At 49.5% G+C, this 17,254-nt stretch overlaps 1 protein-coding gene across 1 annotated transcript; it reads left to right on the top strand.

Annotated features, from left to right (window-relative positions):
* Positions 1-941: 941 nt before the first annotated feature.
* On the top strand, positions 942-15,320 carry DNAJC18 (DnaJ heat shock protein family (Hsp40) member C18). The gene is made up of 7 exons (XM_056502138.1): positions 942-1,076; positions 1,148-1,293; positions 2,515-2,700; positions 5,753-5,865; positions 7,588-7,697; positions 9,333-9,505; positions 12,894-15,320. The coding sequence occupies exons 1-7, from the start codon at positions 1,039-1,041 to the stop codon at positions 13,016-13,018; spliced, it is 891 nt and encodes a 296-aa protein (XP_056358113.1). The 5' UTR covers positions 942-1,038; the 3' UTR covers positions 13,019-15,320.
* The last annotated feature ends 1,934 nt before the right edge of the window (positions 15,321-17,254 follow it).

Raw genomic sequence — 17,254 nt, 5'->3', positions numbered from 1 at the left:
CCGAGGGGCAGCTGAGGGCACTGGGCTGGCTCAGCTGCAGCTCAGGAGCTGAGGGCACAGCTCAGGGAAGGAGGGAACGGCTCCAGGGGCTTGGGATGGAGAGCAGGGAAAGGCTCTTCCCTCCCCCAGAGGTGCTGGCACTGCCCAGGCTCCCCAGGGAATGGGCACGGCCCCGAGGCTGCCAGAGCTCCAGGGATGCTCAGGGGGATTGATGGGGTCTGGGCTGGATCCATGAGCCTGGTGCCTCCCTTAAACTCAGCATATTCTGATTCCATGATAATGTGATAATTGATAAAAGATTCATGTTAATCATAAAATTATTGGGGTTTGTATCAACAGAACACTTAGGTCTGAAATGACGCATGGCACTAAAGAAAGGAAAATATATTATTAAATAATTTTGTTTTAAATTCCCCTGTTATGACTATTATGTTTCTAAATAAGTTGTATCGACTGACAGCTTGCAAAGCAAGGCTTTCACACAGCCCAACAGATTCTGCCAAATGAGGTTTCCTGCCTTTGTGTGATCAGTGGCAGCCTATCCCTGAGACCAGACTGCCCGACTCCTGCCATGCCTTATCTACCAAACCTGGTGCTGATCTATGGGACTGGAAAAATTGTCTAGAGACTCACGTCATCCAGCCATCCCACGGACCACCACTGCTTACCTGGCAAAATTATGGCAACAAAAAAAAACCAGCAATCATTGATGACTACAAGGAAACCATGCTGTAAAGGGAGCTGCAAACCCAAGTTCGGTGGAGTGGGCGGTGACCCCTCTGCCTCCCCAGCGCTGCTTGCTCTGTCTGTATAAAATAAATCGATCTAAATTTTGCTAACTATCGAGACTTTTGTTTCTCCTTCATAACAATAATTCCACAACTCCACCATTCCTCGACTTCCCGCTGCCCTCAGAACCCCTCATGACGTCACCGCCCTTCGCCGTGACGTCACGCCGCTCCCAGCAGCCCCCGCGCACAAGATGGCGGCGCGGGGCGGCGGGCGGTGAGCGAGGGGCGGCAGTGGCCGCGGGCCGCCATGACCTACACGGCCGAGCAGCTGGACGGGGTGCAGCGGTGAGCGGCGGGGGCGGGGGGAGCCCGGGAAGGGCGGCAGCGGGCCCGGGCTAACGCCGTGTGCCCCTCAGGATCAAGCGGTGCCGCGATTACTACGAGATCCTGGGGGTGAGCCGCGACGCCGGCGAGGAGGAGCTGAAGCGGGCCTACCGCAGGCTGGCCCTCAAGTTCCACCCCGACAAGAACCGCGCGCCCGGAGCCACCGAGGCCTTCAAAGGTGAGGTGAGGTGAGGGGCAGAGGCGGCCCGGAGCCGGGCGGGGCTCGGACCCGACAGGCCCGCACAGAACCTGCTGCAGAACGCACGTCTGCCTTAGACACCGTGGGGAGTGCATCCCAGGTCTCGTTCCCACTTCTGAGCAGCTGTGCAAGGGTTTGGAGGGACAGGACACAGCGAGTGGCCTCTACGCTGTCAGAAGGGGGGATAGGTGGCATGTTAGAAAGAAATTGTTCCCTGTGAGGGTGTGAGGCCCTGGCACAGGGTGCCCAGAGAAGCTGTGGCTGCCCTGGATCCCTGCAAGTGTCCAAGGCCACCTTGGATGGGGCTTGGAGCAGCCTCCTCAATGGGCGCTGTCCCTGCTGATGGCAGGGGATTGGAATGAGGTGATCTTGGTGGTTCCTTCCAACCCAAACCATTCTGGGATTCCATTATGCTGAAGAAGGTTCAGAACTTGGAGCTGGCATTGCCCATGCAGCACAATTGGCTGTCATCAACAACTGCTCCTTGTCATGAATAAAGTGTTATTTTTATATATATGTATGGGAATATGAAATTGAATCCAGTGCTCTGTGTCTGGAGTTCTCAGTTATGCTGCAGTGTCTAAACTCATCCATATTTCCCCTTTCCATGCAGCCCAGCAGGAGGAAAGCAAGTGATTCATTCACAGTCTGTTAAAACAAGGAGCTTCTGGAGGGCTGTCCTTTATTTGTGTTTGGGTTATATTTCTCTATGAACTTGTTCTGCCAGAGATCAGAGAAGAAGATGAGCCAAACAAACACTTCTGAGTGGTTGGATGTGAGGTGTGAAATAGATGTGCCACATGCTTCAGGAGCATCTCTGCCAGCAGGAAAAGCTGTGCATTTTAATTGGTCCCTGCATTTATTAACTTTGTGTTAATTGGGACATGGAGGTGCACTTGGACCAAACTTGCATTTGGCTTGAGCTGATAAAATGCTCCATTCTCACTCAATTTCTTGGCTGAAGTGATAATAGTTTTAGAAATATTTTGAATCTCTCCACACACTTGGACACTTTTTCTCCTGACATCAGGGACAGCAGGAAGTGGTTTCCATCACAGGTAGTGCCAGAGCTGTTGCACATCTTTTGTAAAGGTAGCTCAATCTTTGTTCAAACACAGCTTCCTTTGGGTTGTTTTTTGCTGCTCTGCTGGAGAAGTGTGAGCTGTGGGGATGTAACCCTGGTTTGAATTCCCTCTCCAGCAATAGGCAACGCTTTTGCAGTGCTGAGCAACCCTGAGAAGCGGCTGCGCTACGATGAGCTGGGCAGCGACCGCGAGCACGTCAGCGCTGGCCAGGCCAGGCACTACAGTTACTACACAGAATTCGAAGCAGACATCACACCCGAGGAAATATTCAATGTGTTTTTTGGTGGGCACTTCCCTACAGGTCAGTACCTGTCTGCAGTGGTTTCCAGTGGACTGACTAGCCCTGAGGGAGCAGCTGGAGCTGGGGCAAAGTAGGGCCAGGCTGGATTTTGGGAGAAGTTACTTCCCTCACCCACAGGGTGCTGGGATTCCCTAGGGAATGGACACAGCCCTGAGGCTGCCAGAGCTCCAGGAGGGTTTGGACAGCACCCCCAGGGATGCCCAGGGGGGATTGTTGGAGGGTCTGAGCAGGCCCAGGAGCTGGATGATCCTTGAGAGTCCCTTAAACTCAGCATATTCTGTGATTCTGTAAACCATGAGGAAGTTCAGCTTCGCTTGGGACTGCCCAAAGAGTTGGTGATACATCTGAAAGGAGCAGAAACCTTTTCACATTTGATTTCTGCCTTTCTTTTATTCCCTCCATCATTTGAAGCCAGTAATGATATGGGAGGTAAAACAGGGTATGAATGAGAAGGGATCAGAGTTGTTTTTGATGTGGGTTGGACTCAATGACCTCAGAGATCTTTTCCAACATGAACAATTCCATGACTGGGGTTGTACTTGAGGCACCTGACAGCATGGCCCAGCTCCTGGAGCTGTGGTCTCAGGGGAAACAGGAGCTCCTGTGCCTCACAGCAGCCTGTGCTGTAATGAAATTACAGCCTGCCAGGAGAGGAGCCAGGATCCTGGGGATGTGCAGTGGGAGCTGCACCTGGAGTAGCTCCATGCATATCTCAGCCCAGTCTTGGCTCTTGGATTTGTAGGAAAAATCAATCCTGCAAGATCAGTGGATTAAAATGAAGTCTGAGAAGTGTGAGGACTTCAAGGGCCTTCCTGGCAGCATCTAAGGAATTGCTCTAGCACTCCTGGGAGCTTTTCACCTCCAAGGTGTCAGAAAAAGTGAGGTGCACCCTAGTTACTACAGCCTGCAGACACACAGATGAGTAGTTGCTGTGAGTGGTGCATTTGCAGCTAAGGGGATCTCAGACCCCAGACTTGCACCAGTGGATATGCAAAGCCAGCCCTAGCATGGTGTAATTCCAGCTGGAGTCTGCACATTTTCCATCTCTGACTGCAAGGAATTGCACCTGGAGGTGCCCTTTGTGGGACATCACCCTCGTGGAATGTGGGGAACAGGCATGCTTGGAGTGGAGGGGCTGGGGTTTGGGATTGGGCTGGGGTTTGGGTTTGGGATTGGGATTGGATTTGAGTTAGCATTAGTGTTGGGTTTAACCTAGGATTAAGGTTAGGGCTAGGGTTGGAGTTAGTGTTGGGTTTGACCTAGGGTTATGGTTAGGGCTAGAGTTAGGGTTAGGGTTTGGGCTGGGTTTAGGGTTATGTCTAGGGTTAGGATTAGGGTTAGGACTAGGTTTAGGGTTAGGCTTAATGTTGGATTTGTGTTAGGGTTAGGGTTAGTGTTAGGGTAAGGGCTTGGGTTATGGTTAGGATTTGGGTTAGGATTAGGGTTTGGTTTAGGGTTAGGAATATGGTTAGGGTTAGGGTTTGGGTTAGGGTTAGCATTACTTATGTGTGTGTCCTAGGATCAGGGTTTGGTCAGGGTTTGGGTTAGGAATATTGGGTTAAGGGTTGGGATTAAGGTTAGGGTTAGGAAACTGAGGAGCTGTGTGAGGGGTTTTGGTACTTGTTTTATTAGGAAGACTGGCAAGAAGGAGAAAATGGGAATTTTTAGCAAAGCAGGGAAGAATAAGAAAATAAAAATACAATTTTTTTAATATTGGGTGTTGTTAGTAAACAAGAGTTTCCTCACTGGTCTTTTGATGGCAGGTTTGTGGCTTTGTTTTTTACTGTGCAATTTTCCTCTATGGGTATTCCATGAAAAAATAGTTAAATATAAAATGTTAAATGTGGTTGAACTCAAAGGAGACTCCACGTGGCAGAGTGTTGCAATTGTAATGAAGAGAGGCTACAAGTTCTTCTCATAAAAAATAAATGCACATGGAACAAAGAAACTGCTGCCAGAAATTCTTGGAGGAACTTAAAATTTGGGAAAACTTTTTTTCTAGGCACCCCTATAAAAGCCATTCTTCTTTTCCCACACTGGCTGCTTCTTTTCACAGCTGGATAAAATCCTGATTGGGAAATGTTGAAGGATAGAAATAAAGTTTCTTTTTTCCCTAAAGAAACTTTCCTCCTTGGAGCCAGCCTGGCTTGGCTCGCTGTTGGAGCTCTGACTGCACACATGCCTAGAGCTTGGAAAATCTTTGAACAAGCAATGGAACAGGGCTTTTGACACAATAGCAGGGGTCACCTTTGCCCAGGTTTCTTGCAGGATTCTTTGGGAAACTCAAAAAAAAGGACAGGATAAGAGTATAAAATAATGTGACATCTTCCCCAGGGCTTAAAAATAGTTTTGCATTTCTGTTGTGATGATAAGCCACAGATTTCAATTCTCCGACACAAAGACATTCTGAGTTTCAAAAGAGGAGAGCACAGCTATTATTAAGATATTCATATGGTGATAAAATCATATCCTGAGCTTCAAATTGAAGCAGCAAATGCAATTCTTCCCTCATTTTAGGTTTTTTAAAAATAAATCAACCACATTCCATGTGCAAAAAAGAAAATCCTGAATTGTTCTCCTTTTTTAGTCTTTTTGAAATCTCTTTCTTTATTATAAAATAATTAAGTGAAATTATTAATGGCTTGAAGGCAGAGGAATTAGAAATAAGGGTAGAAGACCAGATTCAGTAATTATGGGAGACCATAATTCACAGCCTGATCCTGGTGAAGCAAATTCATTGTCCTGCCACAGCCTTGCAAGTGAATGTGACAAGAACAGCATTAAAATATGAGATACAATCATAAAAATCAGAACATGTTTCTGCAGCTTGATTTAAATTAAGATGGATTGGAGCACACTACAATTTCTCTGGTAGGCTTTCTGGAATAACATTGTGGTGTTTAATTCTGAGGTGGTTTGTGCTTTTTGCTCTGAGATGTCCCAGCTGTAATTCAGGTTGTGGAGTATAAAGCTGGATAAGTCAGTAGAAACTGAGGCATGCAGGTGAGTCCCAGATGGGTGAAGCATGGGTGTGTGCTGGGTTCTTTTGCAGGGAATATCCACATGTTCTCCAATGTAGCCAGAGATGCTCACTATTACCCACGGAGGCACCGGGCTGAGAGGGCGTGGACTCAGGAGCCAGAGGAGGAGGAGCACAGGCCACAGGTAGCCAGGAGGAGAGATCTCCTCAGCTTCAATATTTCAGCATCTCAGCAGGGTGAGGGATCCTCTTCCAAAGCCAGGACAAAGCCTCCCAGTGTTTATCCTCCAGGGCTGCAGCCACACTGATGTTTTCTCTGTTGGGTGGCTTTGTTAATCACTGCTGTAAAGATCCATTGTGTGTGTAGCACCTCAGGCCCCCCAGTTTTTGTCACTGAGGGTTTTTGCAAGCTCCAGTGCTTGGTAATCCAGCAACAGTTAGTCCAAATGAGGGTTGGTGATGGATGTGGAAGTAGTGGTTTGTCCTCAAGGTGGATTTAATCCTTCAGTAAATGAGCACCCAGGGGCTGCACAGGCCTCTTCCAGCTGGGGACAGGATGGGCCTGGGGCACATTTCTGCCAAATGAGACTTCAGAGGAGACACAAGGTGTGCTTTGTTGGCAGTGCACATACACACCTGCCACCTGCCTTGGCAACGTCTTCCTCTGGAGACAGTCTCTTAACCTCCAGGGATCATTCTCCAAGGAAAATGAGTTTTTCCTTCTGAGTCTCAGACTCAGAAAAAAAAAGAAAAAAATAGCCTGGTACAACTGACAGATACCTCAACTGAGTGAAGTGAATCCAGCCCCTCACTGTAGGAAAGACACTGAGGGACTGGAACGTGTCCAGGGAGGGAACAGGGCTTGGGGAGGGTCTGGAGCCCCAGGAGAGGCTGAGGGAGCTGGGAAGGGGCTCAGCCTGGAGAAAAGGAGGCTCAGGGCCCTTGTGGCTCTGCACAGCTCCCTGCCAGGAGGGGACAGCCGGGGGGGTCGGGCTCTGGGAACAGGAACAGGGACAAGAGGAGAGGGAACGGCCTCAGGCTGGGCCAGGGGAGCTCAGGGGGGACAGCAGCAGGAATTTCCCCATGGAAAGGGAGCTCAGGGATTGGAACTGCCCAGGGAGGGTTGCAGTGCCCATCCTGGAGGTGGCACTGAGAGCTCTGGGCTGGGGACAGGGTGGGGATGGGGCACAGCTGGGACTGGATGGGCTGAGAAAGCTTTTCCAACCTCAGCCATACTGGGATTCTGTGAATCCCACATCAGGAATCCTTACTGGTATCCCAGGGCAGAGGGCAAAGCCTAACTAACTGAATATTGTATTTTCCTCTGCATAAGAAAAGGCATTTAAAAGCCAGTTTAGAAAGAAATGAAAGAGCAGAAGGAAAGATCAGTGTTTTCTATTTGATAATGTTTCCACTCTTTTGTTCTGCTAAATTAATCCAGTCAGAAGCCCCAGTGCTTGCATCCTGTCTGAAGTTACACTGCATGGGAGCTCTTAACCCTTTAGTGCTCAGCCATTAAATGCAAGGCTTGAGCAGAGGCTGAGATCTTTACAATGGAGAGCAAATGGAGAGGGTGCAGGAAAGCCACAGGCACACAGGAATTGCAGGCTGGATTGGACACTGACAGGAACAATAGTGCTCTGGGCACTGTGAAGGAAAGGGCAGAGGAAAAGATAGTGGAAAGGAAATGGTGTTCAAGAGTGTTTTGATATTATCAATAAAGATTTTTTTAGAAATTACAATGTCTTCCCTCTGAAAATCCCAGAGTACTTCCTCTTTTTCCTTTGATGTAAAATTTCCTTTACATGTAACATGGTGTTGATCTGTGATTGATAGCCTGGCTTCTGTGAACAGATGCCTTTTTCCATCTCTGTATTTTCTTGGCTGCTAATCCTTGTACTTTTCAGAATTCATACTCTGCATTTATCCAGTTGATGCCAGTTTTCATCATCATAATAGTGTCAGTTATAACCCAGCTGATGGCCACCAACCCACCCTACAGCTTATTCTACAAATCGTAAGTCCTTTCAAACCACATTTTTCTGCTTTGCTGTTTGCAGTATGGAGGCAGATGGAAGTTGGGTTTGATAGCAAAATGCATGTTAGTGTTGTGCTCTTTAGAGAAAATGTTTCCAGTCTGTAGATAAGGAAATAGCAGCAGCCTGCACTGCTGAGTTCTGAGCACTGTGAAATGAGGGGAGCTTTAGTGCCCAGGGTGCTGAACTGAGAGGGTCAGAAACCTTCCTCAGCTGGCATGGAATGGTTTTGCACAGTGATACAGGATGGGGAGTGTGGATGCCAATGAGCCTCTGATCTGACCAACCCCCAGAGTCTGTGGAAGCCTGAGGTTCCTCTGGAAAGCAGCTAAAAAATGAAACCTGTGGTTTGCAGTGTAAATCCAAATCTTTTCTGGAGCACAGATTCCACTGGGAGCTCAACAAATCATTAAAGCCTTGAAATGCCCTGGTTTAGCCTCTCAGAGAAGCAGGGCCCTGGGGGCTGGTGAGCTCTGGGAACAGAAGGGCCCCACCAGAGCTGCTGTGGGGCAGAGGGAACCCCACATGCTGCTCTCAGCATCCAGGAGAAGGGAAAGAGCTGCACTGGGCTGGCCCTTACTGAGAGAGGAGAGGGACTGGCAGGTTTGGGACAAGCAGCAGCTCCAAACAGTCCCCTTGTTCCCTTGGAGGAGTAAAACTGCTCAGGCCCAGCCTTGCCCTCCTCTCCTCTGCCAGAGCAGCCCCACACCCCTCATCATTTTACCACACCATGTCAGCATGAGGCCCTCAGAGAAGAACAGGAGGGTGGATGTTTTTAGGGTAGTTTTCTTTTCCAGGGAGTGTTTTTGCTATCTGCCAGTCCCATGTGAAACCTCCCACACTGCCCCCACAGCAGCTGAGCTGCTTTTCTTCACTACCTCCCCTTCTCCTGGTGATGGGAGACAGAGCCTGGTTCAGAGTTAGGCTGTTTATCTAAATCAAAGCCTTGAAACAACTGGACAGCCTAAAAACTGAAAGAATCTGGGGACACCTCTGAGACACATGGAAAGAGAAGGAAAAGATGAATCCAGGCAAAAGGGGCAAACAGGATTCCTTTGAGTAGAATGTAACCTTTGTGTTTTGGCTGCCTGCCTCTCTCTGTGGGCAGTGGTTCCAGCAGAGGCCTGGGTATCTCTGCTCAAATAAGGAAATTAACTCCAGGAGTGTGGTTTACCCCAGTGGCTGTGTCAGAGGGGCTCATTCTTCCACAGGGTATTTTCCAGCCTGTTCCATGCCTCTCCTTGTTTACTGGTGATTATAAAACCCTGAAGAAAAGTGTAACTAGAATCTCCCCTGCTAAATGTTATTTCTGCTAAAGGATCCAAAGGATTGGAAAATCCAGATCCAGCTGCATTGTGCCCTAAGTTTTTCTAAACTCTGGAATATTTTCCTATGATTGTAGCAGGAGGGTGGATTCTGTTTGTACTGCACAGCTTGCTGTCCATGAGATTGTAATTTCCTGAGTGGATGGTTGAGGGAGCCATAATCCTTCAGAAATGCTGTACAAGCATTGCTGTAAATGCTTGCCTCTGGAAATGCTAATATGGAGAAATAGCTCTTGGTTTCTTGAGGTCTGAACTGCTGAAACATCTCATTTCTCCCTGCTGCTCCCACAGGTCCATAGGCCACGTTGTCAGCAGAGAAACAGAGAACTTGCAGGTGCCTTACTATGTTGATAAAAACTTTGAAAAGAATTATCAAGGAGCAGAACTTCAAGAGCTTGAGAAAACAGTTGAGAAAGATTACATAGACTACATTCAGACCAGCTGCTGGAAGGAGAAACAGCAAAGTAAGTTATTTCTGTCCCAGGGGTGTTTTAGGGGCTGGGGGCTGGCTGTGGCTCACAAAGCTCTGCTGTTTTTAGCCTCAGTTTCCAATCCTTGTAACATCTCAGCCTTGCACTGGTTTAAGGTGTCTCACGTCTGCTCTTAACACTGAACTTGCTATTCTTGAGATCTGTCAAAATCCATTTTAAGTGATTCTGAGAGATGAGTGGAAAGTAGACTTCACCATTTGAGTCAGTTTTTTCCACTCAGGTTTTATGCTTGAATAACCCTTAGTGATGTTTTAAACATACAACCCATCACATTTATCTAGCCCTGACAGATTGCTAGGCTGGAAAAGATCTTGACACATCACCTATTCCATGTTTCCTTGGCTGGAGCAAAATCAGTTTTGCTTTGACTGGTTCCACAAGAAGTTTCTGTAACTTTTTCCTTCAGATTTCTCCTGGAGAGTCCAGAGTGTGCCCAGGTGCTCTTGGCTCCCTGGGCTGTGTTCCTGGTGTCAGTTTTCTGAGCACACTTCTGTGGTTTGGGTGTTATTTGCATTTTCTATCTTTAGCTGAGTTGGAGATCATGTTTTTCACCATTTTCAAGTCTTTCAAAAACAAGAATTAAATGCAGAAAGGAAGAACACAGATGTGAGCATTCAAAATCAAAATGCAAAATTCTTACTCAGCCCTGAGTGGATCAGTGGCACAAATAAAGACATGTTAACCTCATATTTTATTGCTTGTTAATTGCTACTAATCTGGTTCATTGAAGAGACAGCAAATTCCTGCTGCTTGCAGGATGATAACAGAAATCCCAAGGAGGAGCTTAGGCTGGGATGTTGTGACTGGTTTTATTCACTGATTTTATTCACTTAAAGAACTCATCACCTTCAAATGAGTCAACACTGAGTAGTGCTGTGTGGAAAGGAAGCTGGAGCAAGTTGTGTGAATGCTCAGGAGTATTTCACACACTGGTGGGGATTTTAAACTGCTCTGTGCAGAGCAGCCCTCAGCACACTGCTAAAAAGTGCCTTTGCACTTGTTTTCAGTTTCTTCACCAATTTATCTGAAGAAGACATTTAATCTCATTTAATCCTAAAGGAGAGGTAAAATAGTTTTGCTGACTCCAGATTCTTTACAGGTATTTGATGGGAAGGCTTGTTTTGGCTTATTTTACATAAAAGTTACCAATCCTGCTTTTAAAGAGAAATAAAAATATGTAGGCTCTGAAGTTAGTAAGGAAAAGATATAAGACTATCAAAGTCCTGCAGTTTTTGGTGTGTTTGATTGGTGAACTTTGAGTATGTGTGGCTGGCAGGAGCAGCCCCTAGGAATAATGTGGATGTTCATACTCATAACTGTACACTTGCTAAGGGGGAGTTTATTTCTTACAGAAAAATCCCTTGGATTGACCTGTGCAGCTGGAAGTCCCCACAGTCTCTTTCACAGAGAGCTGGAGCTGAGGAGAGCACAGCCCCAAAGAGGGGACAGGGTTTGTGAGCCAGAGAGGGGAGATGATCCAGCCTGCAGTGCCAAGCCCTGCTCCTCCAGAGCTTTGTGCACTCAGGGGCTGTGTTAGTCACCAGCTGCAAATACATTTACAGCAGCCACAGTTAGCATGGCCTGGAGCCACACTGTCATTAAAAACTCACATTTTCAGAGTGCTTCCCATCCAGGCCATAGCTGAGACTGGGCTGACCTTAGGACAGTCATGTTTGTAAAAATAAACTCTGCATACAGGACAGAGTGCTGGGGAAAAGTTCTGCAGATGCTGAGGCAGTTCTTAGTCAGCTGTTGCTGCACAGTGTTGGTCCCTTAATCCTTGCTGAAGTGCTGGACTCAGTGTGGTGAGCTTTTTGTCAGTTGAATGTCTATTTATAGTGCATTTGTTGTGTTTACTGGGGGCACGTTTCCCTTGAGCACCAGCAGAACAGACAGAGGTGAGTAGTTCAGGAACAGTTTGGGATTTAAAGTCCTTCATTTTAAGACATGAAAAGCGTTACCTGGTGTCCAACAACCTTGAGGAAAACCTTTAAAATATTGGATTGGTTGTACCTTGTTCAGGCAGTCAGTTTTATAGTGCTGCACCAGACTGCTCAGCAGAGCAGGGTGTGAAAGTTGGGTGTGCTGTGGGTTTGGGTCTTCTAAAACCCATGGCACAGTTAAATTCAAAGAAGGTTCCCACGTTTTACAGGAGGTGGTTCAGCTGGATGGCTCAGTTGTAAAGTGAGGCTGCAGAGAGGTCACAAAGAGGCAACTGAGAATCAGGATAAATATCACAGAATCATGGAATGGTTTGGATTGGAAGGAACCTCAAAGCTCATCCAGTTCCACCCTGCAGTGTCCCAGGCTGCTCCAACCCCAGTGTCCAGCCTGGCCCTGGGCACTGCCAGGGATCCAGGGGCAGCCACAGCTGCTCTGGGCACCTGTGCCAGCCCTGCCCACCCTGCCAGGGGGAATTTCTTCTGTATATCCAATGCAAATGTAGTAGGAATTCAGAACCTCCTTGAAGAAAAGGCTTCAAAGGAACTACTCTGTGAAAGCCTGAAACCCACAAGGAGCAAATGTGATTGAATGAATCTGTCAAAAGTGCAGGGAACAATTTTCCTCAATTGGATAAATGTAAACTGAGATTCTCTGCTGCACAACTCCAGGGACTCTGGGCTCAGGGACAATTACCTGAGCCTGGTTCTTACTGGAGACTTGACAAGGCTGTGCCCAGCACTGCTTGAGTGGTATTTTGGTTATAAACCTGTAAATGGATTCCTGCTCTAAAATGAGCTCTTCCTGCCTGTCAGTTTGTGAAGCTTTTCAGTGAGTGGGAGGAGGGTTAAATGGCTTTAAATTTCAGTGGGACAGGGACAGAGGACGTAAGGCATGAAAGGCTCTATTGAAGTTCTTTCCAGTCTGAATAATTTGGTCAAATGAGGGGCTTGTAAGGTGTATAAAAGCTCTTTGAAAAATTGAGTGTCATCAGGTAGCCTGTGCTTACGGAGATGTTGACCTTTTCAGAAGTAAATTACTGCTCTTCTCCTCAGTGCATCTAATCCTGCAGCCAAATTATTCTGCAGGGAGAAACCTATATTAAGACTTCCTCAGCTAATCAGCAAAAGAAACTTCTCTGAATTACTGGGAGGAAATAATTTAAACAATGGGATTATTTCAGTTTTATGTGGCTTTTGAGAAGAAGGGGAACAAAATGCAAAGTACATTTGAGATTGTTAATGAAAGGGCAGGGAGGCCTTTCTGACGAGTCCCTTGGGTAGCTGTTCACCTCCCTGACTTCAGTACCTACCAAAATTAAAATTTAAAAGTGCCACAAGGATAACAAAGCACTTAGAAACAGTTCTTTAAAGGAGGCTCAGGGCTTCACCCTAATGCATCTTTTTCTTTCATCTTGCAGAGTCTGATTTGTCCAATTTGGCCAAGCTCTACAGAGATGAGCGGTTAAAACAGAAAGCAGAGTCCCTGAAACTTGAGCACTGTGAGAAGCTCTCCAGTCTGATTGGGATGCACAAAGGGGGCTGAGCAGGATGCACACCCAATGTACTTTTATTTATTGCTGTTTTCACTTAGGTTTTTCTTTTCCTCCATGTGAAAAGGGAAGGAGTCTGTTGTAAAGTCTGGATATTGGAGTCCCTCTGCAGGGAGGGGCCAGCACGAGCTGCAGGGCTGCTGTTGCTGTAATATATCCTGTACATTAGATTTGGTTCCAAGGACCAGTGACACTTTGTAAATTCATTCCCCAGGACACTGAGCTCAGACCCGTCTGCCTGGGTGCTTTGTCTGCCCTCCAGGCTGTGTGTGCTTCCCAGGAGAGCAGGCTCCTCCCTGCTTCCCACGTTTCCTGTGATCTGCAGCTCCCTGGATCCCCGGGCAGGGGCTGCCTGTCACCTCCCCCTGTCCGTCGGGCTGTGCCACGGGGCTGGGGTGGTTCCCGTGCAGGAGGGACAGTCCCTGCCCCAGGGGAGTCACATTCCCAGCTCTCCAGGGAGGGCTGTGCCCATCCTGACACCAGCACGGCAGTCTGGGAATTGCAGCCAGCCCAGTGTCTGCCAGACTGTTGGGAGAGCAGAACTGTGCTCATTCTCTCCTCTGTTTCCAGTGGCATATTTTGAAGCTGGCTATTACATTCTGGTTTTTATCTGCACACTCCCCCAGCTCTCCCCAGGGCCCTGCTTTTTTCCAGTACAGTTCTCATGTAGCATATTTTTACTCTGTTGAGCAGCTATGAATGTTTCACTGTAGACATGATATTGCAAAGAAAAAGATCCATGTGGCAATGTCCTGGTTTTTCTTGATCCTCCTTTACACAGCCAGGCCTTGAAGGGCAGGTTGATGCTGGGCTGTCCTTGTGAGCAGCAGGCCAGTGTTAGACCAAGGTCAGGCTGGTGTTGCCCATCAGGCAGGCTGGTGTGTGCCCTACATGGAATGAGCTGCTTTTCCAGGGAATTCCTGCCTGTGTGGGGGCTCCCAGAGCAGCACTGCTCCCCCCTGACCCTGGGAATGGCAGGCAGGGACACCTGAGCAAGGCTCTGCTGCTGCCTCATGCTGAAACTCGAGTCACACAGGAGGCACAGGTGGCCTTGGCTGAAGCCTAGGGAGGTTTCAAAAGCTTGGGAAATGCCAGGATTAAACCTGCCTTTAAAGCTCAGACTGTGTGCTGAGCTCTGATGCAGTGCTGCAGGAGTCCCACTGGATGGAATTGGGGGTGTTGGTGCCACAGTGTGTCCCCTGCATGTCCCTGTCCCATCCATGCTGCTCTGGGATGTTTGGCATGAAAGGAAGCTGGAATAAAAAACTTTTCTGGGTTCTGCATGAGGATGAGGGGTTGGTTTGAGGTCTGGTGCTTGAACATGAACCCTAAACATCCCAGCTGGGAGGAGAACATTCCACAGACAGCAACAGTGCTGTGGTGGGATGTCATAAAAAGGAGAAAAGCAACATAGTGACTCTCCAAATCGCATTTTTATACCCCATTTGTAGGAAACCTTGTTAGGAATGAGGGGAAGTTGAGTAGAATTTTTGGGGTACCTGGAACAGGAGAAGCACCAGTGAAAAGAGCATTTTGAAGGGGTTGGTGTGGACCCAACCACACCAATTCTTAGTGCCAGATTTTAAGGGCAAGAATGGGTGATGATTCCAGTTTGGTGGCTGGCAGAGCAGGCAGCCTTGATTCTGGTATTTCCCACTTTTGAGCACATGAGTGTACAAAAAGTGAAAATAATGTTGCTTTTTATATATTGAATAGCTTGTAGAATATCTTAGAAATCTATTAGAGTGGTTGGACTTCGTTGCAGAGTTGGGATGTTCCCTGTCATTCCTGGGAGGCTGTAGAGGGATGCAGGCAGGGAGATGAAATCCAGAGACTTCCCAGACTCACAGTGTCCTGCACGGAGCTCGAACTCCTCCACAGCGTTTTGCACTGAAACCAGATTGTACCTTTCATCCAAAGATCTCGAGGACTTGATGGAGACCTCCTGTGGGAAGCACAATCAGCTGGGAAATGCAGGAGGGAGGTAAAAGCATCCCCAGAAGCAATAAGTGTTTGTTCCAGGCAGGGTCGGGGTGCTGTGAGGGAGGGCGCGGGAGCTGTGCGGTGACAAACGGGACAAGTTGTGTTTGCTCGGCGCTCCGCGGGGACAGGGAGAATCCCTCTGGAGCCCCGGTGTGGAACTGCACGGCTGAAATGATCCGCAGGGTACTTGGGACTGGCTGTGGGGCTGTGGCGGGAGGAGAGGCGGCTCCTGGCTGCGCCAAGCGCTTGAACGCGGGTTTGTGTGTGTGTATATTTATTTATTTTTAAATTAAAGACGTGACATGGCTGTGCTGTCCGTGTGGTGCGAGCCTGGCGGTGGCGGGGACGGGCCGGGGGCCCGGGAGGGGGAGGCGGAGCCATTGCCAAGGGGTGAGGGACACGGGACATGGGACACGGGACACGGGACACGGGGACATGGGACATGGGGACACGGGACATGGGACATGGGACTGGGGACATGGGACATGGGATATGGCACCTGAGACATGGGACACGGGACACGGGACCTGGGACATGGGACATGGGACACGGGACATGGGACACGGGACATGGGGACACGGGACATGGGGACATGGGACACGGGACTGGGGACATGGGACATGGGACACGGGACATGGGACACGGGACCTGGGGGACATGGGACACGGGACACGGCCGAGGTCGGGATCGGGATCAGGGCTGGGATTGGGATCGGGATCGGGATCGGTGCCGAGGACTGACAGCCGCCCCTCCATGTGAGGGACCGGTGCTCCGCCTTCAGTGGCTTCGGGAGTGGGACACGGGAATGGGAATGGGAGTGGGAAAGGGAGTGGGAATGGGCATGAGAGTGGGAACGGGCGTAGGAGTGGGAAAGGGAATGGCAATGGCAATGGGAGTGGCAATGGGAATGGGAATAATGGGAGCGGGAATGGGAGTGAGAACGGGGAATGGGAATGGGATGGAGGGCTGAGAATGGGACATGATACTGGGAATGGGACACGGGACTGGGAGCGGGATTGAGGGTTGAAAATAGGACACGGACCTGGGAATGGGACCGGGGGCTGGGAACACAACAGGGAATGAGGCAGGGGGCTGCAAATGCAGCTTGGAACAGGACAGGTGCTGGGAACAGAACAGGGAGCGGGACAGGGCATGGGGCAGGAGCAGGGGTCTGGGAACGGGGCTTGGAAAGCCACAGGGGTCTGGAGCAGCCCTGTGGCACGCTGGCACGGGTGGGTCCCCGTGTCACACAGCACCCCGGGCTGTCCCAGTGCCGGGGCTGCTGCCGTGTCCCAGATGCCCAAACCCCTCCTGAGCCCCAGAGGCGGCTCTGGAAGCCCCTGCCGAGCTGGGCCAGCGTTTCCTGCTCCTCCGGAGTTGCAAAAAGTAACTCCAGCGTGGGAGAGGCACATCCTGCTTTTGGCAGCTACCAGCAGCCTTCCTCTTCACCATCCTCCTCCTCATCCTCTCCTCCTCACTGCCCGTGCCAGGCTTGCCAGTACTGAGGTGAGCACGTACCGAGCTGGCACGAAATCCAGGTTAATAAACAAGTGCAGTGGTGAGGCCACAGGCAGTATCACGCTGGCTTAACCATAAATCAGTGTTGAATTAGCAGGTCTGGCTAAAATCACGATGGTTACAGTGACAACAGCTGTGACAAGTGACACAGCAACACCGGAGGCTGCGAGGGTGGCAGGAGAGCAGCACCGGACACCCGGCTGTGCGTCCGGTGTCTGTCCCTGTCCATCCTCTGTCCATCCAGTGTCCATCCTCTGTCCGTCCTCTGTCCCTCCCCTGTCCATCCAGTGTCCATCCAATGTCCATCCAGTGTCCATCCCCTGTCCATCCAGTGTCCATCCAGTGTCCATCCAGTGTCCATCTTCTGTCCCTTCCCTGTCCATCCCCTGTCCCTCCCGTGTCCATCCCCTGTCCATCCACTTCTCATCCACTTGCTGTGGGAGGTGGGATGCCCCAGACCTGCCCTGGAGCTCTGTGGAGAATCCAGGCCAGGGATGGTGACTGCACCACTGCCCTGGGCAGTCTGTGCCAGTGCCTGACCACCCTTTCTGTGAAGAAAGGGGTTTGGGGTTTGAAATCCCACATACACAGTCTTGCACAAGGCCAGCACAGCAGTGAGTGCTGCCCGTGGCAGGTCCCCTGCGGGCACAAATGCCACCTGCAAGCCCAGCCTGGCTGAGCAGCGAAGGGTTAAGTGCCAGCCCAGCTCTTGCGGGAAGCTTTCCTCT

This window comes from Oenanthe melanoleuca, chromosome 13 (genome assembly GCF_029582105.1).
Source record: "Oenanthe melanoleuca isolate GR-GAL-2019-014 chromosome 13, OMel1.0, whole genome shotgun sequence".
NCBI lineage: Eukaryota > Metazoa > Chordata > Aves > Passeriformes > Muscicapidae > Oenanthe > Oenanthe melanoleuca.
The sequence above is the reverse complement of the archived record's forward strand: the minus strand, read 5'-3'. Positions and strand labels throughout refer to the sequence as shown.

Bases quoted from the DNA above. Each gene is read 5' to 3' on its own strand.
- DNAJC18 (XM_056502138.1), top strand. From the start codon at position 1,039: ATGACCTACACGGCCGAGCAGCTGGACGGGGTGCAGCG. The intron at 2,701-5,752 runs GTCAGTACCTGT...GTTCTTTTGCAG, and splicing joins TGGTGGGCACTTCCCTACAG to GGAATATCCACATGTTCTCC. The intron at 7,698-9,332 runs GTAAGTCCTTTC...CTGCTCCCACAG, and splicing joins TACAGCTTATTCTACAAATC to GTCCATAGGCCACGTTGTCA.